This window comes from Chinchilla lanigera, unplaced genomic scaffold, assembly GCF_000276665.1.
Source record: "Chinchilla lanigera isolate Chin_1 unplaced genomic scaffold, ChiLan1.0 scaffold00041, whole genome shotgun sequence".
Lineage (NCBI taxonomy): Eukaryota > Metazoa > Chordata > Mammalia > Rodentia > Chinchillidae > Chinchilla > Chinchilla lanigera.
The window spans coordinates 18,882,702-18,907,933 of record NW_004955442.1 but is presented as its reverse complement, the minus strand read 5'-3'; the positions used below and the strand labels follow the sequence as shown (position 1 = coordinate 18,907,933).

Below are 25,232 nucleotides of genomic sequence, written 5' to 3'. Positions count from 1 at the left end.
TTTTGTAGCTGTGCCATATTCCATGAATAGAGTACTTACTATTGTATTTTGTGCACTGTTTTACAAAAAGCTGCACAGGCTGCATTGAACAATGCATACAAAAATCACTGTGTGAAAAAGAAAATCACTAGGTGAAGCCCGGCGTGGTGGCACACGCCTATAATCCCAGCGCTCAGGAGGCTGAGGCAGGAGGATCACTGTGAGTTTGAGGCCAGCCTGGACTATAAAGTGAGTTCAAGGCCAGCCTGAAGTGCATAGCAAAACCCTGTCTCAAAAAGACAAAAAAAAAAGAAAGAAAGAAAAAAAAAAGAATCACTGTGTCTCTCATTGTTTCCCTCAGGGATCCTGTGCAAGTTTCAGAAGTATTTCTTCCTTCACTCACTAAATATTCATTCTTCGAGAGCAGTTCCATGGCTCCTCTAAGCATGTGAGCAGGTCTGGCTACTGATAAGAAATCCCTCTAAAATACACAATGTGCTACCAGCATCTGAGATAATTTTAGCACAAAGTGAAGATTTCAAAGGAGGAAATATCTTCAAGGTCTGAGTAAAGAGCAAAGGTGGGGACATGTGGGAAAAGCTTGGGATCAAGTCTAACTGTGCCTAAAACATATTTTACTGCACTTAAATTTCACACCTCCTTTCTGTCTGTTCAAACAAGCAAGGCCTGTGTTTCCACTTTGTATCTGGTCTTTTCCCAAAACTACACCCAGTACCTGATAAACTGCTCACAAAAAGAACATGGGGCAAAGGGAGGGTGTGGAGAGCCACTCAGACTGCTTCAAAGCTCAGGGGCTTTTGAGGATGTGACCCTGCTTGTCTAGCGCAGGCACGTAGTGGGATAGTTACATAACCATGACTTAGCACAGGTAAACACGCGTGCACTGGTTACAGCATTATGTAGAATGTAAACATGAGATAACGACCTGTGTAAGAATTATACAATAAAGACACAGGTGGCTCTGGCTCTGGTTCTCTGCTCTACACTGCCTGTTGTTGCTGATGTCTTGTACACGTGTGTTTTTAACCTTGGGGCCTCACCCACGGAAACCTCCCTTGGCCCCCCAAGCAGGCCGACACAGTGAAAGAGGATAAGTAAAAGGTCACAGATTGCTGCTCAGTCCTGAAGACAGGTGTGTGGACGTGACTGAGTGAAGCCATCTGTAGCCTAGGGCTGGGGATGGAGTGAAATATTAAGAAAAGTAACCAAAGAGACAAATGGTGACAAAGAAAAAACTCTTTTGTGCTGAGCAGGCGTCTCTGAAGCTCAACTGGCAATTGTGAGCCTCTCTTCAATTGTTTCTTTTCACATCCAAATACTCATATTCATCTCTTCAGCCACTTGTTTATAAAACCCCTACCAAGGAAACTCACCAGCTCTGACACATGCTTTTGCCAACAGAAAGGGGAAGGTGGTCATGCTGGTGACAGTTAAATAAAGGACTCTCCCTTCCTGGAGAAAGCCGGGGAATTTGCAGAGCACAGGATTAGCAACCTTCCAGACTTCTTAGGACCACCTGTGACAACACTTCCCTCTTCCCTAAGAGCCAGCTCACAGGTGTACAGCTGGATACACAGCCTACTTTTTTCATTGTTGAGTTCACTTGCATGTGGCCTGCCCTGGAGTGCTGGCCTCGGGACAAACACCCAAAACCAACTCTCCTCTTCCTTTTCCAACTTCCAGGTACTGTCTGAGGCACAGGAAGCACACCAGTGAACAAAGAGCAGATAAACTGTGCCCTACAGTGCGAAGTCATGCTTTCCTCAGCCCTCCTTTTCTACCCAGCAACTGGACAGGGTCCCTGTGACTGGGATAGGATGAACTCCCATTCATAACTCAACCCCAAAGCTGCCCCTGCCATCATGAAAAGCAGCAAAAGAAGTGCCTCCTGGGGTGCCATGGGCAAGATGCTCTTTGGTGCTTTCAAAAACAGCTTTTGTCTCTTTAGATGTCCTCATCAAGACTACAGAGCAGCTGAGCTGCCAAAAATGGAAAGGGAGCCTGCAGAAGTGAACCTGAAGCAACAAGTGGCTGACCTGGTACTGAAAATGTGAAGGCAGAAAAAGCAAGCTTGGTGGTATCAGGATCTACACTCCAGAGCAGGTGTGGGGCTTAAGGCCAGCAGGCTCAGGGGCCGGGGCCTCCCCCCCTAACAGCCTGGACTGACTTGGTTCTAGCCAGTCCATCTTTGGGTCTTCTGACCTCCCTCCCCAAAAGAGAATTTCACAAAGGAGCCAGGGTGTCAGACCACCTCAAGTCCAGCAAGGAAAATGAGCAAGTGCAGTCTGTAGCACGTCACTTCCAAACGACATACAGCAAGAAAAGGGGATTATTTGCAAATGAGGGACAAAATGTGAATGATTCTAGCTTATGTTGCTAAAAATTTAAAACCTGTCCACACAGGATCCAGAAGAGCATATCATCTCCCCAAATAAAAAGAGGGAGCAAAATAAGCCTCTTCAGCACTCCAAGCTGTCAGAAAGTCCTTCCTCCACTTACATCAAAGCAAGTCTGAAAATGTGTCAAAAATCAAATGTTAGTTCAAATAGTACTTGGTTACGAAAAGAGAATTTCTAAAATAAAAAACCCAGAAAACGTAAAATTCTTACTGGTACTGCCATGACATCACTTAAGTTCTATAAAGCGATTCTTGTACTGTTCAGCCAGGGCCAAAGCTACCTTACTGAGACCTGCCAGGGCACATGTCCCAGTGGTTGTCACCCATCTCTATTCTACCAGAAATTTGAAGCTACATTTAAAATAAAAAATCAATATGAGCACTTCTGTTTTCCCATTTTATACCCATATGGACGATATATAACTCAACAGAAAATAATTGCAAAAACACAGCCATGTGTGGTCTAAGTTCAAAATCTGTAACCCCACAGTTGTTCCTGGGTCCAAGAAGCAACTGTTTCTGGCACAAAGGAGGGAGTATCTTTGCTGCTGCTACAGGGCAATGGCAGGGGCAAGTAGTATATACAATAAGAAACTTTTTTTGTTTTTGGAGCTGCTGGGGATCAAACCTAGGGTCTCCTCCATGTTACATAAACAACCTATCTCTGAGCTACACCCTAGCCTACAAGATGCTTTTTTAATGCAACGAAAGTTTAAATACACACACACACACACACACACACACACACCAGCATATACACACATGTGGACACATGGATGTGTACATATATATGGATAAGCTAGAAATCATAAAATTAGTTATCTTTAGGATGCTAGTGGGAACAGTGTAAAGGGACAAACAGAAATTCTACAAATATGTTTTTATACAATTATAATTTTAAAATCTTACGTTTTAGAAATCCCAAAAATAAATTAGTGACATACTCTTTTGAATATACTAAAAATTATGTAGTCATATAAATAGGTGAATTTTATGGTAAATGAATTATATCTCAATAAAAAATTAGAATTAAGTCAACAAAATAAGCAAAAGTCCTAAGACCAAAAACAGACTCCAGTGTTATCACCATGACACAGAAGAAAAGAATGAATGAGTCCTGTGATTTGACTGCAGAACTCTCTGCCTATACATTCTCAGGTGTGCAACAGTGTAACAATGTAACTACAAAGAAAACCTCAGACATAGATTTAAAAGGTCCATAACTGGATATGGTATTGGCATCAATATGAACTTATGATTTAACAAAAAAAAGGTGTCTTGGTCTATCCACTGACAGCACCACAGACACCCCAGTAATGATGGCCTCAGCTCATGCCCAGATATTGGTGTCTCAACACCATCCTCCTAAGGGGAGCGGGCCTCCTTGAAGAAAGGGCTGCTTAAAGGGCTGGAGTAGGGAAAGTAAAAACTGAGCTGAAGCAGCTTGCAGTTCTAGATAATAAAAAAAAGGAAAAAATAGGAAAGCTCTTCATAAAAGACCATCTGTTAATGTAGTACATTTAATAATTATAAAAACTGCCATTTTAATCATTATTATAATTCAGACAAAAATGCTCGATATAAGCTAAAACAACTGGGTAGAAGCGTGTTGGAGGACACCTTGAACACCATTCCTTGGATTAACAATATTTATTCACAAATCACATTTCATTACAAAGGGTAGAAAAATATTTACTAGAGTGACATGCAGCAGGTATTACTTTAACCAACTGTCAAACTCAATGCTGCTAATAATGGAATAAACTCATGTGTCTTGTGATGTGACCTATACAGTATTACTGGTTTAAAAGAAAAAGTCAGGCATGGTGGAGCATGGCTATAATCTCATCTCAGTACTGTGGTAGCCTGAGGTGACAGGATCACAAGTTCAAGCCCAGACTAGGTAACTTAATGTGATCCTGTCTCAAAATAAAAAAGGGCTGGGGATGAAAAGTTTAGAGAATTTTAAGTCTCACTGAAAAATAATCATGAGCTGGGCGTGGTAGTGTATATCTGCAATTCCAGCAGCACTTGGGAGGCTGAGGCAGAAAGATTGTCGTGAGTTCGAGGCCAACCTAGACTACGTAGTGACTGCAAGGCCAGCCTGAACTACAAAGTGAGACCCTGACTCAAAAGTAAATAAATAAATAAAACTAAAAATTAAAAAAAAAAATCATTAGGAAAGAGATAAGTCCAAACAGAACGTTCTACAAAAAGAACGGCTCTAAACTTTTCAACTGTTAATCAAGAAAGACCCACTCCTACCACCATTACCAAAAAATGAAAGTAAAAGGGGGACCTGGGGAACACTTTTAAAGTAGAGAACCAATAAAATATTACAAGTAATTCCTGAAGAAATCCTAGATGTAATGGGGAAAAAACACACTAAAGATATCTTGAGAATGAATAATAAAAAATTTAAATATGAACTGACTATAAGAGTATTATAGTAAATTTATTCCATGTGAAAATGTATTGTGCTTTTGTTCTTAGATCAAAGCATGAAGCAGCAAAATTCTCAGTGTAATATTCTCAAAGGGTTCAGAAAAAAAAAATCCAGGGAGCCAGTTGTAGCACAGTAACACCAGTTGGTGGATACAGTTAAAGGTGATGAGTGTTCATTGTACTGTTCTTCACATTTTTTAGCATGTCTGAAATTGCTTATGCTAAAAGCAGAGGAGAGAAGGCCGTTGGACATACCCGGGTCTCTTCCCGTATCACTGGTGATTTACTTGCAAGAAAGTAAATGGGAGATGTCCAGACTGGGGGATGTTAGTTGAACTCAAAGTCAGAGTCCTTGGGGCTGGGGATTTAGCTCAGAGGCACAGCGCCTGTCTGGCAAGCGCAAGGTCGTGAGTTCGATCCCTGATACCGGAAAAAAAAACCAAAAAAAAAAAAAAAGATCCTGTTTCAAAGTCAGAGTCCTTTACTCAGGAAAGGCAGTACATATCTCAGCCCTCTTCCTCCATCAAGTTCCCAGAAACCCAGTCGCCAGGCAGATGGGAATACTCTTCTATGAAAAAATTCTGATTAGTTTAAGAAAAAGTCCCAAAGAGGCAGCAAGCTCCATTAACACTCCAGCTGGTTCACCCTCTGGGGAGGCCCACATGCATAAAGCCTAACGTCCCTCTGGCACACACAGCAAGCAGGCAGGAACCACTATACCTCTGAGGAGAGCCTTCAAGTGAAAGGCAGTGACCAACACCACAGAAGAAAACAATGCAGAAAGAACACATATAGAGATACGTTACACAAAACAAAAATCATACCATTAACATCCTCTAAGTGAGAGACTCTACCATACCCTCGAAACAATAAGGGTTGCTACTATAAAGAACATGTAGACAGCACTAACCCCTCTTCTCTCTGTGGGAAAGCTCATGTAGAAATGGAACATGACAGCAAAAAATGAAAACATTAAAAGATCTGGCAGAAGCTGCAGAAAACTACTAAAATACTAAGACAAAGAGATTTTTAAAAAAATAATTGAGGATCAATCCAACAGCTTCAATTTCAGGAAGTTCCAGAAACAGAGTTATGTAACAGAAGACATCACAAATTCCTTTCCCCAAGTCAAAAGGTATAAATTTCTGAAATTAAAGACCCAGAAAGGTGCCAGGCCTGATGGCACACACCTGTAATCCCAGCACTCAAGAGAGTGAGGCAGGAGAATCACTGAGAATTCCAGGTCAGTTTGGGTTACAGAAGTGAGTTCAAGGCCAACCTGTACTACATGGTGAGACCCTGTCTCAAAAACAAACAAACAAACTCAGTAAGTAGCCAGTACAATACATCACTCAACATTTTCAAAAGAAAGGCAAATTATGTTTAAAGAATCAGGAATTATTAGGGTAACAGAAACATGAAAAGCTTATAAAACTAGAGTAAGAAATCCAAAATTATTGGAGAAAATTATTTTCAGTTTATTTTTCTACAATTAGACTTATCATGTACAGAGGAAAGATAAAAACATTCCAGACATTTATACAAAGAAACAAAAGCTTCAGACTCTCCCTTTCTTTTGTTGTGGATCAATCAGGAAAAATGAAAGCAGAGAATCTAAGACAAAAACAAGATGAAGGAGAAATCTACCATCTCTCCTGTGCTGATGGTGAAAGGAGGCCCCAAGATGACAGCTGGGTAGGGAATGGGCAGCAGGACAGCCAGCACTAAGCAGGCTGGGATGGTTGCACATCCAGGGGAGAATGGTCCAAGAGAACTCAGTAGAACTCTGGATAGATCTGTAATTCAGGAGATATCAGGAAGAGAAACTGCTAGGTAGACTTAAAAAAAAGAAAGAAAATCTGTAGCTATGTAAAATTCAATCTGCCATTTCTTTAAAAAGTTAAACATACATTTACCACATGACTGTTAACTGTGATTCTTAAATAAGAATCACTCTGAGTATGTCTGTGGATGCCAGACACATGGGGTATAAACTGAAGAGACCCAGCCCAGATGTGGGGATATCAACCAATAGGCTTGTAGCCTGCAGGAACAAAAAGGTAAAGAAGGAATTCTCCCCCTGTTCTCAGAGGAGATCCAGGCTTCACCACTACCTTTGGATTTTCATCCCCAGTTCCTCCAGATTCCCAATACAGACACTTCAGTTTTCCAACACAATCTCACAACAGGCTCTGCGGTGACCTCCAGACCTTCCACCTTCAAATGGATCCTCTGGCTCTCCAGTGCACAGATGGCCGTTTTACATTCTTACACCCTATTCCAAAGATTCCCACTGTAAGCTTACCTAGTAAATCTTTTATCTGATATATACAATAGTACCTTGGTTTACAAACTTATTTTGTTTTATGATTTGGGGAAAGATGGCTGTTTCCGTGTGTGCGGGGAAGATGGCTGTGGTTGTGTTTGTCACCTGATGCAGAGTTTGCAAACAGAAACAAAATTTTGCCAAATGCTTTCATTTGTGAACCAAATTGTTTGCAAATAGAAGAATTAGTGAACTAACACATTAATTGTACATTTTCTGTTCTTCCGGTGAGTCCTAAGTAATGCTATATACCATGAGACCCAGAAATTCCACTCCTATATATTTGCCCCAAGAAATGAAAGCATGTTGTCCACACAAAAACTTGAACATTAATGATCACAGCAGCATAATCGCTTAGATGCAGAAGCAACCCATATCTGTTCACTATTAGAACAGATTTTTAAAACGTGGACTATCCCTGCAGCAGAAATGATGATGAAAAGGAATGAACTGATATGTATAACATGGATGAACCTCAAAAACATTATGCTAAGTGGAAGAAACTAGTCACAAAATAGAGAATGTAGCATGACCAAATTTACCTAACAGCTCAAGAAAATGCAATTCCACAAGAGAGAGGAAACAGAACCATTTTCTGTCTGAAAGAGGACAGCAAACAGAAAGTAACTGCAAATGAGCATGAAGGACCTTTGGGAGATGATGGAAAGGTTCTAAAATAGTGGTAATGATTTCAAAAAATCATTGAGTTGTACACATAAAATGAATGGATTTTATGGCATATAAATTACATCTCGTCAGGTATGGTGGTGCATGCCTATAATCCCAGCACTCAGGAGGCTGAGACAGGAGGATCACTGCAAGTTCGAGGCCAGCCTGGGCTAACAAGTGAGTTCAAAGCCAGCCTGAACTGCGTATCAAACCCTGTCTCAAAAAGACACACACACACACACACACACACACACACACACACACACACACACACAGGAAACTTACATCTCAATAAAGCTGTTAAAACAGTTAAAGACCCCATGATACAAGTGTCTATAAAAAACTAAATCAAAAAGAAAATGACAGCCGGGCACAGTGGAACACACCTATAATACCAGTGTTCGGGAGGCTGAGACAGAGGATCATTGCGAGTTTGAGACCAGCCTAGGCTACAAAATGAGTTCAATGCCAGCCTGAACTGCATAGGGACACTGACTCAAGAAGACAAAAAAAAAAAAAAAAAAAAAAAAAAAAAAAAAAGACAGATGAATATTGATTTTAATGATTTTCTGTATTTCTATTTTTCCATTTCACTGATCTCTAATCACTTTTTCTTCATTCTGCTGGCTCTGAGTTTAGTTTGTCCTTTTTAGTTTCTTAAGGTACAGAGTTAGGTTGTTTGAGATCTTTAAACATTTATAGCTATACCTTTCCTTTTTAGCACTGCTTTTGCAACATCCTTTAAGTTTTGGTGTGTTGTGTTTTCATTTTCATTTTCTCAAGATACTTTTTAATTTCTCTGTGATTTCTTCTTTGACCCAAGACTTGACACAGTAGTGCATTACTTAATATTTGTGTATGTGTGAATTTTCCCATTTCCCTCTACCATTGATTTCTAGTTTCAACTGTTTTAATCCGAAAAGATATTTCATGTAATTTCAATCTTTTATACGTAATAAAACTTGCTTTGTAGCCTAACACATGGTCTATCCTGGCCTAACACATGGCCTATCCTGCACTAGTTGGGAAAGCAATGCATATTCTATACCCCCTGATGATTCCTGAAGTTTTTAGACGGTTTGCCTTTTTTCTTTTTTCTCCACAATGGCAATAATTTCAAGTATCATCTGTTTAAGTTCATCTAATGCTCTGCTTCATCTGCATGTTCAAATCTCCCTACTTAATTTTTGCTATTTAGTTATTGCATTTATCAGGTCCAGAGTTTCTGTTTGGTTCCCTTTATCATTTCCCTTTGTTAATATTCTCATTTTGTTCATTCTTTGTGTTTTCCTTTAGCTCCCAACTTGGGCATGGTTAAGATACTATTTTAAAGTCTTTCTCTTTTATATGTTTCCTTGATAAAGAAATTAATTAATTGTACATTTTCTGTACAATTTATTTTCTTCCTTTAAATGGACCACATTTTCCACTTTCTTTTTATAAACCAGTCACCTCTCCTAATGTTTGGTGAAGAAACTTTCACTAAGCAGCAGGGCTTGGTCCCCTGTGACCAGCCCATGGTGAAGATCTTAGTGTCTTCTCTGGTCTTTTCTGTGTGCATTTTGCCTGAGCCTCTGTGACCTTGTCTAGATTCCCAAAATACACAGCTGTCTGATTTTCCCAAATCACGCTCCTCAAGCTCCTACAGGCTCTACTTATTATTTACCTGTAGCCCCTAGTCTAGGGACCTGCACTACAGCTCCATGCTGTGTAGATAAGCACTGCAAGTCACTTTCCACAGCTTCTCCCAGACTGAGATCAAGTTGTGCCATTTTCCTCCATCTATGCTCTAAGTCAGGCAGAACTGAGATCAGAGGTAAATGCAGCTCTGAGATAGGGAGGGAAGGAATTGGGAATTGAGCTCTTTCTTCCCTCAGACCAAACTGAGTCATATGGGGGAGGGGTTGGGGTTATGGCAAGTAAAAATACCATAAAATTTCCTATTTTGAGTGAGGCTTTTTCTTGATTAGGTATTTGACTGGTTGGTATAAATCTCTGTTTCTCAAAGCTTCTATAAAATTATTTATCAAGTTTCTACTCTTTTATTTTTTTTCAGTACTGGGGATTGAATCCATAGCCTCATACATGCTACGCAAGTGCTACATCCATAGCCAGATTTTTAAAACAATTATGAGATACTAAATTGCCCAGGCTAGCTTCCAATTTGTGATTCTCCTCCTTCAGCCTCCTGAGTAGTTTGGATTACAGGCAGATGACTCAGCACCCAGTTTTTAGGTGCTTCTTAATATTTCTGTTAATGAAATATTAAATAAAGAATAAGAATTTGAAGATTCATAGACCACCAACTTGCTGATGTTAGACTGTATTTTAAAACTTTTCTTTCTTTTACTCCCTGAATAACAGTAACTGCTAATATATGTTGAAGGATCACTGTATATCATGTTTTTCCTACACACTTGACATACAGTCACTTAATCTTTAAAATATCTCTAAGTGATATAGGCATATTCTTTTTCCCATTTTACAGAGCCAACTTACCCAAAAGACCACAGCCAGTAAGTAGCGTAGCCAGGGTGCTAGCCCCAGCAGCCTGCTTCCAAGCCCTGACATTTAACCACCATTTTTATTACATACACAAGAACGGGCTACCTCAGGCCACTTTGTCCTGGCCCTGTGATCTAGGATATACTGTGTACAGTATTATATGCTGCGTACAGTAGCCACCCACTTTGTGAGCACCAGTGGGCCAGGTCTTAAGTCACGGTTCAGGTTGACCTTCATGGTGAGGAATTTGAAGGAGAGGTAGCTTTTTAGTTGGAATCTTTTGTTACGGTCATTCCTCTTCTACTTCTTCTATGAAGCTCCAAGAAAAGACTCCTGTATCTCCTGCCTAGGACACAGACCTGGTTGCTGGCATTGGGAAAGCAAGGCAGCAGACAGGGGTGAGGGTCCCACCTGTCACTACAGCAAGTTTCTCTCAATTCTTCTATTTTCAAACTCCACAATTCTCCTCTGTGGTGCTTGGTATCTCCTATTTTACAGACATTAAGTGCTATCTAATAAAAATATAACACAAGTCACAGTTCAATAAGTAAAAAGAAATGTATTAAATTATTTTTAGTACTCTAAGTTCAATATATTCAAAACATTATCAAACACAATCACAATAAAGCAGTACTTACAAGATGTTTTATACTTTTGTATTTTTTTTTTTTTTTTGTTTTTTTTTTTTTGGTCTTTATGAGATGGGTCTCGCTATGCAGTTCAGGCTGGCCTTGAGCTCACTTTGTAGCCCAGGCTGGTCTCAAACTCGCAACAATCCTCCTGCCTCAGCCTCCCAAAAGCTGGGATTACAGGCGTGTGCCACCACACCTGGCTACTTTTGTATTTTTGTATTCTTTTTGTGTTAATTCTTTGCTACTTGCCATGAATTTTGTATTTGCAGCATATTTTGCCTGACAGCCATATGAGACTCACAGCTATCAATTGACACCTGAGGTCTAGAAAATAGGCCTAAGCCAGGTGAGGTATCATATACCTATAAACACAGTCACTTGGGAATCTCAGGTAGGAGGATCACAAGTTCAAAGTCAGCCTGAGTAAATTAACAAGAGGTAATAAATTTGAGGTAGTAAATTACTACCTCAAAAAGTATTTAAAATGGGCATGTTTTAAATACTGGGTACTACCAAACTGGGTATGCTAGCACACAGCACTAAGCAGACTGAGGCAAGAGGACTGCTGAGTTCAAGGCCACCCTAGGCTACATAGTGAGTTCAAGGCCAGCCTGAACTACAAAGTGGTCCTGTCTCAAAAAAACAAAAAAATTATTTAAAATGGAGTTCAATGGTAGATTACTGTTGGGTCTGATGAAGAGAAGAGGAGAGGGGAGAGAAGAAGGAAGAAGGGGAAGGGAAGTAGAGACAGCAGGAGAAAGAAAAATAAAAGTAAATTACCTCAAACATTCTAAAGAATGTAGGAAACAGATATGTAAAATATAAGCCTTATAATAAAGTACAATTGTGACCCCCCCCCAGCCTATTTAGGAACTTAAACATTATCTGTAGCTTTAAACTTGCATGTTTTCTTCTCCCAGACTCAGTCTTCTATTTCCCCACCAGGGAAGAATTAGGAGCCAGAACTTCATGTATCATTGTTGCGCTTTATTTTTTTCTGTTAAGTAACAGAATGATAGATTTTCCTTATTACTGTGGTGTCTGTGGTTTCTACAATTTCCTCTGTCACCTGACATTCTGATTTGAAGAAACATCCACGTTGCTGCACAAACCTAGCATTCATTCTGTCATTAGTGCACAATATTCCATCCATGTGAAACCAGACATGTGGATTGTTTCCAAGACACTTGTTAGTACAAACAATGCTATAATAATCTCTCCACTTTTTCTGGGTAAGAATCCTGAATCACAGAATATAAGAATGTTCAGTTTTGCAAGATAACTGCTTTCCAAAGTCAGTATATCCACTTATCCTCCTCCCCGGCACAAAGATTTGTAAGCCATTCACAACCTCTCCAACGCTTGCCTTTGACAGATACCTTAATTTTTGCCAATCTAAGCATCTATAAAATGGTATTTTACTCTATAGTCTTAGAATACTGATGAAAGCCAGGCATCGAGGTATTCAGCACCAGACATCCTAGTGCTGTAATCCCAGCACTGCAGGGGCTGAGGCAAGAGTTCAGGTTACACAGCGAGACCTTGTTTCAAATTTTTTTAAAAAAAGAATATTAATGAAGTTGAGTTTCATTTTTTACATCTAATCACCCTTTTTATTAATTTCTCTAAGAAATGCCTATTTCTATGTTCTGTCTTTTAAAAGTTCTTTATATGTGCTGGATTATAACTTGTTAAACACAGTGAACATTACAAATATCTTCTCCCTCTCTGTGACTGGTCTTTTCCCATTCTTTACTTTGATAAACGAGAGACCTTAATTTTAATCTAGTAAAATTGGTTTTCATTTTAGAAATACATTTGTTTACTTTTTAAAAAAAAACTGTACTGCCCTTTCAAAGTCATAATCTTTTATTTTGTCTTTTGAAAATGTTTCTTCAGTTTACATGAAAACTGCTTTTTTCTATACATTGTGAGTTAGGAATCCAATTTTATTCATCATCTGTGTGTACAGAATCTGTCCTATGCCCAGCAACATCTAATTCTACCTCTCATCTATCCAGGGTCTCTTTCTGATAGCTCTTTTCATGGGCCAAGTGGCTGTCTCCAAGCCAACTTTAAAGTCAGCCTTGAACCTGGGAAGGCAAGTGCTTTCTACTCATTTTTCAAAGTGCCAAAAACATTAGGACTTTATTCTTCCCAACATTTTGGAATCTCTTTGACTCGTTTCCCATAAAACCATTTGGGGGTATAGACTGGAGATGCACTAAATTCACAGATCAATATTTTTAAAGAAGCTTCAGCACACTGAGTCATTCCAGCCAAGAACATTCCTCTCTTTATTTTAGTTTTCTTCAATGTCCCAATAAGGTAGTAAATTTTTTTCCGTTAAAACTTTAGGCTAGTGGCTGGGGTTGTAACTAAGGAATATAGCAAGTGCGTATCATGCACAAGGTCTTCAGTCCAAAACATACATACACACACACACACACACACACACACACACAAATTAGGCTGGGGGGCATGGCTGAAGCACAGTGGTAGAGCTAGGCTCAGCATGCTTGAAGTCCTGCAAGAATGGGGATGTGGATACAGTTCAGTGGTAGATTACCCCTGGGTCTACCCTCAGCATCAAACAACAAATTTATACATCTTAATTCTTTATTTGTATCAGAAAAACAGAAACCATGCTACTGGGCATTTCAGACACAAAGGGCTTTACTACAAGGAATTAGATGCTTTCAAAACAGGTGGACTATAGTTGGCCACCTCTAACCTTCCACAGCACCCCCATAGTTGGTAGTCAGAGGTAAGGAAGCTACTATTCCCATCGATAGGTTAGGAAACAGCAGAAAACTGCTGCTGATATCACAGCTGTTCAGCAGCCCTGAGACAACTGACCAGTGGGAGAATGTGGATGCCACTGCAAAAACTTACCCTGATCTCACAGACAGCTAAGTTAAGTAGAAATATTTAGGCAGTTAGACAGGGCCAGGCCCTCGAGGGAGTTACAGCAGAAGATGAGAACACATTACAATTGTGGCTAGAGGCACAACTGTCAATGGCCAGATCCTAAGATAAAGATGAAATGACCAGGCCTACATGCCTCCCTGAGGGATAAACACTAAAGTGACATTATCAGTAACTGATATCATCTGGTCCATCAGATGACAGATGTCAATCACCCAGGTGGGTGACCAAAATCTCAGGACTCATTCCTTCCTAAACATACCTTTGTTCTTTCCATGTACCCTTGCTATGTGACCTGCTTCCCTACTGGATCAATATTACCTAAGTGGCTATACTTATAATCTTATTGGTTGATCATCGTTTGACCCATATTGTACCCACCTCATGATTTTGCTCTATAAAACATTTTCAGAAAAATAACAACAAAACATTCTCAGAGAAGTGGGCTCCATGGCATCCCACTTCCAGGTCCCTTCCTGTCTCTCAGGAGCTATCTTGAAATAAATTTTTCCTACTTTTAACCTCCTCTGCTCCTTAGAATTCATTCTTCGAGAATTAAAAACATCGTACCACAGAGATATATGTACACCCATTTTTAGAGCAGCACAATTTATAATAGCTAGATCTTGGAAAACAACCCACATGCCCATCAACCGAGGAATGGGTAAAAAAGATGTGGTCTTTTTATATCATGAAGTATTACTCAGCCATAAAGAGGAATAAACTGGAGACTTTTTTAGGTAAATGGATACAACTGGAGACCATACTCATAAGTGAAATAAACCAGACGCAAAATGTGTAAACATCGTATTGTCTCCCTGTGTGAGAAGCTGAAAGAGTAAATGTGATCCAAAATGTACAGTAGATACTGTAAAACAGGAAGAAACTTCAAAGGAAAGAGAAACTGGTTTAGGGAAAGGGGAAAAAAGAAGGGAAAACAAAAGGAAAAAATATATGTATATGGAAGTATATATGAAAGTTAAGGTAGCTGCGCTGCTCATTTCTCTCAGTTCACTGAAGGGATAGGTTTGTGCTAATATTGTTTGGACAATTAAGTGCTGATATCCTGTACTCTGATTTGAAGATAACAATACACAGTGTGTTGAGCATTATTACTCTTCTATCATATTGTTTTGGAATTCTGTTTTTTTGTTTTTATGGTTTTTTGTTTCTTTTTGTTTTTTTTGTTTTTGTTTTGTCTTTTTGAGACAGGGTCTCGCTCTGCAGTTCAGGCTGACCTTGAGCTCACTTAGTAACCCAGGCTGGCCTCGAACTCGCAAACGATCCTCCTGCCTCAGCCTCCCAAGTACTGGGATTACAGGCGTGCGCCACCACACCCAGCTTGTTTCTTTTCCTTTAAAATAAAAAAGAATTCATTCTTCAATGTGGGGGGACATGAACACGACATATCTGACATCTAGCAGGTTGGGAGTTACATTTTCCCCTATATTAATCTAAGCCTGTGTCCCCACATCACTGCCAAGGGGAAAAAAGCTTTCTATCTCCTTTTCCCTTTCCACATTTTCTGAGCTGCATCTCATAGGCCAAGAGATATCAATAAGCCCACTAGCTGGGGCCTAAGTGCTATGGCTCTAGCCTTCTGGCCTCTCACAGCAGGGAAGACCCTGGAAGGGAATGGGGAGATATTGAATGCCCCAACTTTATCTAGCACAACACTCATTTCCCACTTTCCGAAGACATATTGAAGCGGTTTATCTCCTGTTACTGAAATTATTTGTCTTCTCTCATTTTCTTTGTCCCTGTGGTTTTATATCTTTATACACTTTTAGCAGGGCAGTAAAATAACCTCATGTGGTCACTCAAGCAGTCCTGGACAAGGGTGTGGTGGCACATGCCTGTAATCCCAGAACTTGGGAGGCTGTGGCACAAGGATCACCGTGAGTTCAAGGCCAGCTTGCACTACTACAGGGTGAGACCCTATTTCAAAAACAACAAAGGGCTGGGGATTTAGCTCAGTGGCACAGCACCTGCCTGGCAAGTGCAAGGTCATGAGTTTGATTCTCGGTACCGGAAAAAAACCAAAACAACAACAACAACAACAACAAAACCGAAACAAACAAAACAAAAGTCCAGGAGCCTATAATCAAAATCAACTTGATTGAGGCTAGCAAGGTCCTTCCAGGAGGTTAAACTCTCCCCATATAAGGAAAGCCATAGTTTTTAGAGTGGAAATGGCCTACCTTCCACACAAGAACTTTCTACTTTTTCAGTGGGGCAGAAAAGTGTTTTTGAGGTCTTGACTTCAAATCCATAACACGATTTTTAAAAAAAAATTAAATATACTAAAAAAACCTAACAGGCACGGTGGTGCACTTCTGTAATCCCAGTACTCAGCGGGATTGCCCTGAGTTCCAGGCCAGCCTGGACTATGTGGTAAATTTTAAATCAGCCTGGACTACAAAGTAAGACCCTGTCTCAAAAAAACCCAAAAAAACAAAAAAAAAACTAGAAAAAGATTTCAGCAGTTATTAATTCAGGGAAATGGGAAAGTAAGCATTATATTACTCTTTGTATATTTCTGTAACTTTAAAATTTTCAGAATACCAGCATGAAGAACCATGAGAAATCAATCTGCTACACACAAGTTCAGAGACGCAAGACAAGGGGAAGCCAGCTAAGACCTGACATAGTCATGGCCTTCTCAGCTCTCCTGCACCACACCAGACCCTGTCATCTTCAATGAGTCTGCACATCCTGGTCCTAGGTTTATGCCTTCAATTCTTGAATACTGGAGCAGACTACCAATTCAAAACTCTGCGCTGCCATATGATACATTTCATTTTTCTATCCGGAGGAAAAATGCAGCAATCTATATAACTTCACGCCCAACTCAAGTAAAGAGCTGAGGCTTCCTCTCTGCCAAGCCAAGTGGTCTGAAGGAGAAATCAGAGCTAGTCCTACCATTCAACAAGTCCATGGTGCATGGAAAAGAGGACAAACACAAGTGTGGCTCAGTGTCTCAGTGTCCACAGCAGTATCTGTAACAGACATTAGCCACAACCTAAAACTGGAGGCTAAATGCCACTTAGAGAACAGAAAAAATGCTGTGTTCCCATTTGAAAGTCTTTAGTTTATTCTTCAGAAAATTCTCCAAGACGCTGGATATTAGTTCTCATTGTGAATGGCCCAGAAAAGATTTCCACTCACAACAACATGGTCCTGACCAGGATAACCAACCACAGAGCACCTGTGGTTCAAGGGCTGTCAACTGTGCACTCTCTCTGGACTTTGGCCCAAAGAACAACCAGGTGGGTTGCAGATACAGGCTGGTCCCAGAGGTTTCTAATGAGGCTTCCACCATTCAAATTTCCCTTTGGAAAGGTCAACACTTCTATACCAGATATGTATGATCCTATGAAGGAAGAAAGGCTCAAGGGATGATCAAGAGCAATTCCCTTTAAACTGCATTCAATATAATCCTTTCCTTTCTCCCTCTCTTTCTTTTCTTTTCTGGTTTTTTTTTTTTTTTTTTGAGACAGGACTTACTATGCTGCCCAGGTTGACCTTAAATTCCTGGGCTTGAGTGCCCCTCCTGCCTCAACCTCCCCATTAGCTGCTACACCTGCCCCTGCTTCTTTCTTTGGAATCTGGTAAAAACAACTGTGCTACACGTAACTGTCACTTTCTGCTGGATGCCCTCCCTGAAGCTTCTGGTTAGAATGAATCTATTTCCCTTCAACACTTGGCCTCTAGGAATTACAGCACACCTTTCATGTCAGAGGCCAGGTCCCACTGAGGAAGGGGAAAGGTCTCCTGCACTGGGGAGCTCATGGTCTGTAGGGAGAGAGATCAAGCACAGGCCCCAGGAATGTGAGAATTACCAGTAGTTCTAGATGATGTAAGAGAAGAACAGGGTGGGAGATATAGCTCAGCTGTAGAGCACTTGCCTAGCAACCCCCAGCACCACACACACACAAAAAGAACAGATCAGGTGCTAGCAGAGGGAAAGACACCCATCTGAACCAAGCTTTACAAGACGGCAGGGTCTGTCCAAACAGTAACAGAACAAGGAAATTCCAGAAAAATAGAAAAAAAGCAACCACAAAGCTAGGAAATTAATGGAGACTGCCAAGTAAACATTTCAGCTGAGCCACTCAAGGGAAAATACAATAAAATCAGGCTGGCAAAAAATTATGCCAGACACCACAGGAATTTATTTTTGTTTCTATTTTGCACTACTAGGGCTTGAACTCAGAGCCTTCACACTCAGCTACATCCCCAGCCCTTCTGATTTTTTGAGATAGGGGCGGGGCTGGGGATTTAGCTCAGCGGCAAAAGCGCCTGCCTGGCAAGCGCAAGGTCATGAGTTCGGTTCCCTGTACCGGAGGGGAAAAAAAAAAAAAAAAAAAAAGAGAGATAGGGGCTTACTATGTTGCCCAGGGTTGGGTCAAGATCCTCCAGCCTCAGCCTCCTAAGTAGCTGAAATTATAGGCCTATACCACACCATGCTCAACTAGTGAAGTAATTTGAATACCAAGCCAAAGAGTTTGGGCCTGTGGTTGTGGAGATGACGTAAAACATACTTTCCTTTTAGAAGCTTTGTCAGGACCACTCAATCTCACATGTGTCCATACATCCACGTTTTTTTTGGTTTTTCTCCAGTACTGGGAACTGAACTCATGACCTTGCGCTTGCCAGGCAGGCGTTGTGCCACTGAGCTAAATCCCCAGCCCCCATACATCCACATGTATACATGAGATGCTATTCCTTCCACTCAGCCAGAGCTGAGAACAGCTGACTGAGTGACCACTGTTCCTCATGGGGTGCCTTATACTCTTCAAGGGTGCTAGAAAAAAACCAGGCAGACTTAAGACTTTCTGTGTCCTCTCCATACATCTTCAGGCACCTACACATCATAAGAAAATCCTGAGTGCCAGGTTAACAGCCAGTGAGGGGCAAGATGGGTAAATGATGCAAAGTAACACTTGTCAGGACTCTGACCAAGTCTTGAAATGCACTTACATCCAGAGCCACAAGGAGGTAAGACCAGAGAAGTGGTGAGAGCCCTCGCTCAGGGGTCTCTCTCTCAGGACCACACAAGTCCAGGGTCAGCAGCACTTCACTTGCCTCCTCATAACTCCTGCCCTGCCATCTCTAAAATTCTGGGTTCTGTCAATGTCAGGCACCTTCTTTTTTCTCCCAGTACTGGAACTGAACTCAAAGCCTTTGCACTGAGCTGCATTCCCAGCCCTTACTTATTTTGAGACACAGTAGGTCACTAAATTGCCCAAGCTAGATGCAAGTTTGTAATCCTCCTGCTTCAGCCTCCCAGAGCGGTGTGCATCACCATACCATACTCGGCTAAGCACCTGGGGTTTTTTTCATTGTTTTTTCTATTTTATTTTGTTTTTAAGGACAAAGAAAGAAAGGCAGGCTAGAAGTCAGATCACGCTATCTTTCAAATGTGTGGAGACAGCAGAAATCACCAGACTACATCTCTCCACCCCTCATGGGAGGCATGCTTTCCCAACCACGACAAGGAGGTGAGCTATAGGCATCCACCTTCTCAACACACTCACTCACCTGGACAGTCGGCTTCGTCGCTCTCATCCGCACAAGTCGGCCAGCCGTCACAGTGCCAAGAGAGGGGGATGCACTGGATGGCACCACTGCGACAGGCAAACTGCCCAGGGTTACACCGCAGCTCTATGGAAGCAAAGGCAAGAATTCGTTGAGGGAGCAGCAGCAAGAGCAGAGAACTGGAGTGCTGAGGCCCTGCCACCAATGAGCTCAAAGACAAGACAACTATACACAGCCTGCCTCTTACAAAAGGTCTAGGAAACACACTCCCAAAGGAGCAACCAGGAACTGTTACAGTACTGCACCAGTGGACAGACAGAGCAATACTCACTCCAATTCTGTATCAGTTCAAACATACACTCTTGAGTTTGGTTCTTGCTATCATTTGGATATTGAATCTGAAGGCTCCATCCCCAGGGTGACATTACCAGGAAGTACTGTACCATTTGGAGACAGGGGCTTGGGGGAAGGTCCTCAGGTCCCTGGGGCATACCCTCAAAAGAGACTGTGGGCCTCACCAGCTCCTCCTCCGAGCCTCCTGGCTCATGATATGAGCACACACTGACCACCATGACATGATAGCCTCTCCAAAGATTCAAATCAGTCAGAAAACCTGATCTTGAACTTGCACTTCCAGAACCATGAGACAAAATAAACTTCTCTTTATCTCTTAAGTAGTCTTAGACAGATATTTCACTATAGTGATGTAAAGCTAACACATGACACAGCTCTGCACCAGACTACTGAGGAGACAGAGATGAGAGAAAAGACATACTGCTCACCTCTTTAGGGATTCTGGATCAACGAGACAGACGTATACATAAACAGAGGTTTCTGAAAGCAAATGGAGACAACTACCACTGCAGTGGCTCAAATAGCATGCCAAAACAGTGAAAGAAAGACACAGTTTCTGAGGAGCAATTACAATACAGGGATGGGAGGAAAGTATTAAATATTCAGGAAAGCACAGGCTTGAACTGAGTAGGAGTCAGTAAGCTACAGCTCATGAGCCAAATCTTGCCCTTTCCAACTTTTTTTCTTTTTTGCAGTGCTGGGGATGGAACGTAGGGCCTCCCACATGCTAAGCATGGGCTCTACCGCTGAGCTACATCCCCAGCTCTTAAACACAGTATCAGTTTTATGGAAAAATGTATTGCCTGTGGATGTTTTCAAACTACAAGAGCAGTGTTATGGGATTGGGGTGTGGCTCAGTGGTTGAGTGCTTGCCCAGCATTCATAAGGCCCTGGGTTTGATCCCCAGTACCACAAAAGTAACAAAAATCTCCTCTGCTTTCAGCAGGGAGTGGTGGTGCACGCCTATAATCCCAGCACTCGGGAGGCTGAGGTAGGAGGATCGTTGCAAGTTTGAGGCCAGCCTGGGTTACAAAGTGAGCTCAAGGCCAGCCTGAACTGCATAGCAAAACCCTGTCCCAAAAAGACCAACCAACCAACCAACAAACAATAAAACAAAAAAACAAGAGCAGTGCTGACTGCAAGAGAAGCTGTATGACCTCCCTAAATAATAGCTACTCTCTAGCTCTTTAAGAAACAGTCTGCAGAGCCCGGGTATATAGTTCAGTGGAACAGCACCTTGCTGGCAAGCACAAGGTCCCGAGTTTGACAGCTGGTACCAAAAAAATCAGTCTGGGGGCTGGGGATTTAGCTCAGCGGCACAGCGCTTGCCCGGCAAGCGCAAGGTCGTGAGTTTGATTACCGGTACCGGAAAAAGAAAAAAAAAAAACCAGTCTACAGACTCCTGACCCAAGGTGCCCTCTAGTAAAGGGGTAACCTCAGAACCAATGTACACGGTGTGAAGAATAAGCCCAGTACAGCAGCTTGATGACAGAAAGAAGCAAAAACCAACCACAGCATGCTGCTGTGTTTGCTCCTTTACCTGTTCTCCTTCTAGAATCATTCCACTTAAACTGGGGGGGAAAGAGAACTATTTTTGCAGCTCAGTCCTATCTTATCACTACTCTAAATAATTAAGTCCAAACATTAACTTACCAAAGAAATTTTACTCACCTAAGCAAGTAGGAAGGGCTGGGGATATAGCTCAGTGGCACAAGCACCTGCTTGGCAAGTGCAAGGTCCTGAGTTCAATTCCCAGTACCAAAAAAAAAAAATCTAAGCAAGTAGGAAGCACAACCTGCAGCTGAGCCCCACACCCTCAAACACCAACCCCACTAAGAGCCAACTCCCAAGATAACGTGAGCCTTGTGTGGAAGAGTGCCCTGTGAGCAGAGTCAGGTGGAAGGCACAGCCCCAGTGTCATGCTCCTCTCCTTGCAGGGTCCTCCAGTCTAAGACAGATGGACAAGGGAGCAAAAGCCACAGAACTGTTACTTCCATGTTCCTTTCCTCTACCACTTCTAATGCTATGAGAAATGAAGTCAACAGAACCTAAAAGAACACTGGGCTGAGTGGAGGTGTTCAATTTTCTGTATATATGTATTTATATAAAACCTTGACTGAATAGTCAAAATACCTTCTATTTTATAAATTCATTTGGCTAGGAAGGGAGTTACAGGGACTGGATTAAATGCTTGGCTAAAAAGCCTGAGAAAGGGAGGAGAACAGAAGCAGAGATTAAAAATTAATGAGGAAAAAAATCAAACAGAATTGACCAGAAATGGCACAAATGATAGGATAGATATTAAACGTTGTTACAACTATATTGTAAATGCTCAAGAAGCTAAAGGAAAAATCAAACACTAAGCAGAGATGTGAAGATAGAAAAAGAAACAAACCTACGTAGAGATGAAGACTGCCTGAGATGAAAACACCACTCACAGATTTCATTTCGTACAAGAAAAAATTAGTGACTGGAAGATGTAACAATAGAAACTTCCCAAATTCAAACACAGAACGTAAAAGGACTGGAAAGAGTGCACAAAGCACCACTAATGCATTGGACAACTTTATGACCCCTAACAATGCAACTGGAGAGGGGAACAGACAGAATATTTTAAAACAAAATCTTGCCAATTTGATGAAAACTAGAAAAAACCTACAAAGCCAAGGAGCTCAATGAGCCCTAAGCATCAGAAATAAAACAACTCCAGATTATATTGGAATCAAGTTCCTTAAAACTAGCTATAAAAAGAAAAATCTTGACTCAGCTACTCAGGAAGGTAAAATTGATGGATCACAAGTTCAAGGCCAACCTGGGGAATACTGCAAGACCTTGTCTCAAAATAAAATCTGTAAGAGGGCTGGTGTTGCAGCTTAGTGGTAGAGCCCTTGTCTAGCACACTCAAGGCCGTGGTTCAACCCACAGCACTGCAGGGAGCAGGGGGAGTTGAGAGAAATCTTAAAAGGCAGGCAGCAAGTAAAGTTATATGCACAGAAAAACAAGGATGATGGCAAGTTTCTCATTAGAAGTTATACAAGCTAGAAGGCCACAGCACAAAAAAGCTGGGGAGACAGAAACAATCATACTCCTTTAAGGGTGGGTAGATAGATGGATAGATAAATAGATAGACAGATGATAGATAGATAGATAGATAGATAGATAGACAGATAAACTAGTCTGTCACTTGCAGGTAGACTGTATTAAGTTAAAGGTGAATACCACCATATACCACAGTAAAACTTACAGCAACCAGCGCACACCTGTAGTCCCAGCACGTGGGAGGCCAAGGCAGGAGGATCCCAAATTCCAGTCCTGCCTGGGCAACTTAGCAAGACCCTGGCTCGAAATAAAAAAGAAAAAAATAAAATAAAAAAGGACTGGGGCTGGGCATGGTGGTGCACGCCTACAATCCCAGCACTCAGGAAGCTGAGGCAGGAGGATCATTGCGAGTTCGAGACCAGCCTGGGCTGCAAAGTGAGCTCAAGGCCAGCCTGAACTGCATAGTGAGACCCTGTCTCAAAAAGAACCCCCCTGCCCGCAAAAAAGGACTGGAGATGTAGCTCAGTGTGAAGACCCTGGGTTCAACCCCAGAACTACTGCAAAAAAATAAAATAATCAGGTGCACACCTGTAATCCTAGCTACTCAGGATGCAGAGAAGTGAAGATCACTTGAGTCTAGGAGTTCAAGACCAACCTGGTCAACCTACTGAGACCTGTCTCACAAAAAGAAAGAAAACAACAACATGGTAGATTTTAAAGTCACCTACATGATAAACATATGGAGTGATCTGAACACCTCAATTAAAAAGTATAATTTGTCCCATATGTAAAGAAGCAAGGTCCAACTATATATAGATAGTCCCTAACTTACAATAATTCAGCCCAGGTTTTTTGAGTTTACAAAGGTACAAAAGCAATTCACAGTTAGTAAAACTACATATAAAATTCTGAATTTTTATCTTCTGCGCTAGACCTGTGGTATATCATATAATTACAGGATAAACAACCAATACTTGTCAAACACGGTGGCATACACCTGTAATCCCAGCACTTGGGAGGCTGAAGCAGGAGGATTGGTACAAGTTTGAGACCAGTGTGGGCTATAAAGTGAGCTCAATGCCAGCCTGAACTGCACAGTGAGACCCTGTCTCAAAAAGACAAGACAAAAAAAAAAAAAAACCACAAAACACCAATACTTTAGAGTGTGCTGTGTTGCTAAACTATACCATTTGGCAGGTTAGGTGTATTAAATGTATTTTCATCTTATGGTATTTTCAAGTTATGATCTGTTATTGGATATAACCCCAATAACAAGTAAAGGAGAAAATATATTGCCTAAAAGAAACATTGTATGTAAGGATATACACAGGTGAAAATGAAGGAATGTAAAAGCATATACCATACTGTCTTAGTCCATCTCCTGCTACTGTAACAGAATACCACAGTCTACATAAATTACAAATAATAGAAGTTTATCTGCCTCACTGTGCTAGAGGCTGAGAAGTCCAAGATCAAGGGTCTGCCTCTGGTGATGGACCTCAGGTTGTGTAATAACATGGCAGAGGTATCATGCTGTGAGAGAAAGAAAAAGGTGTCAACCCCCCCCCCCTTTAAAACTGGCTCCTTTGATCATTAACATATTCCTGCAATTACTTCCTTAATCCATTAATGCCCTCATGTCCTAATCTTCTCTTGAATGGACCACCCTGCAACCCTATGCACTGGGGAGTAAATTTCCAACACATGAGTCCAAGGAACACATTTAAACCACAGTACTTATATTAACCCCTACCAAAAGAAAGCTGAGTGACTACAAATAGCAAGGAACAACAAAGAGAAAGGAAGTCAAGTGTGGTTGTACACATCTAAAATCTCAGCACTCCCAGCACTCTAGAGGCCTAGGTGAAAGGCGAGTTGCAAGTCAGGCTGGGGTACACAGTGTGTTCAAGGTCATCCTGGAGACCCTGTCTCAAAAAAACAAAAAATTTCCAGGAGTGGTGAAATATCCCTATAATCTCAGAATTTGGAAAGCTGAGGCAGGAGGATCACTGTGAATATGAGGCCATCCTGGGCTATACAGTGAACCCAAGAGCAGCCTGAACTACACAGCGAGACCCTCTCTCAACTCTCCGCAAAAAAAAACCTGTCTCAAAATTAAATTTAAAAAATAAAAGCAAAAAAAGTTTTAATGTAAAAAACTGATAAATGGGGTGATGCATGAAGTGAATATATACTTCTCAGAAGAAGTACAAGTAGCCAATAAATACATTAAAAAATGTCCAACACCTCTGGCCATTAGAGAAATCCAAATTAAAACAACAGTGAATTCTGTCATACTGCAAAAAGAATGGATATTATCAAGAAATCAAATAACAAATGCTGGCAGAGCTGCAGGGGGAAAGGAACTCTTCTTCATTCTTAGCAGGAGTGTAAA

General features: G+C 41.2%; 1 protein-coding gene across 4 annotated transcripts in view; it reads right to left on the bottom strand.

The window, feature by feature from the left end:
* Positions 1-25,232, bottom strand: part of Dgcr2 (DiGeorge syndrome critical region gene 2) — an 81,331-nt gene that overhangs the window by 30,619 nt on the left and 25,480 nt on the right. For 2 of the 4 annotated variants that reach the window (XM_005391789.2, XM_005391790.2), the window contains exon 2: positions 19,448-19,570. The exons of the other annotated variants lie outside the window; for them this stretch is intronic. In XM_005391789.2, the coding sequence (XP_005391846.1) occupies positions 19,448-19,570 (123 nt within the window). The remainder of the gene's footprint in view (positions 1-19,447; positions 19,571-25,232) is intronic. 4 annotated transcript variants of the gene reach the window in all.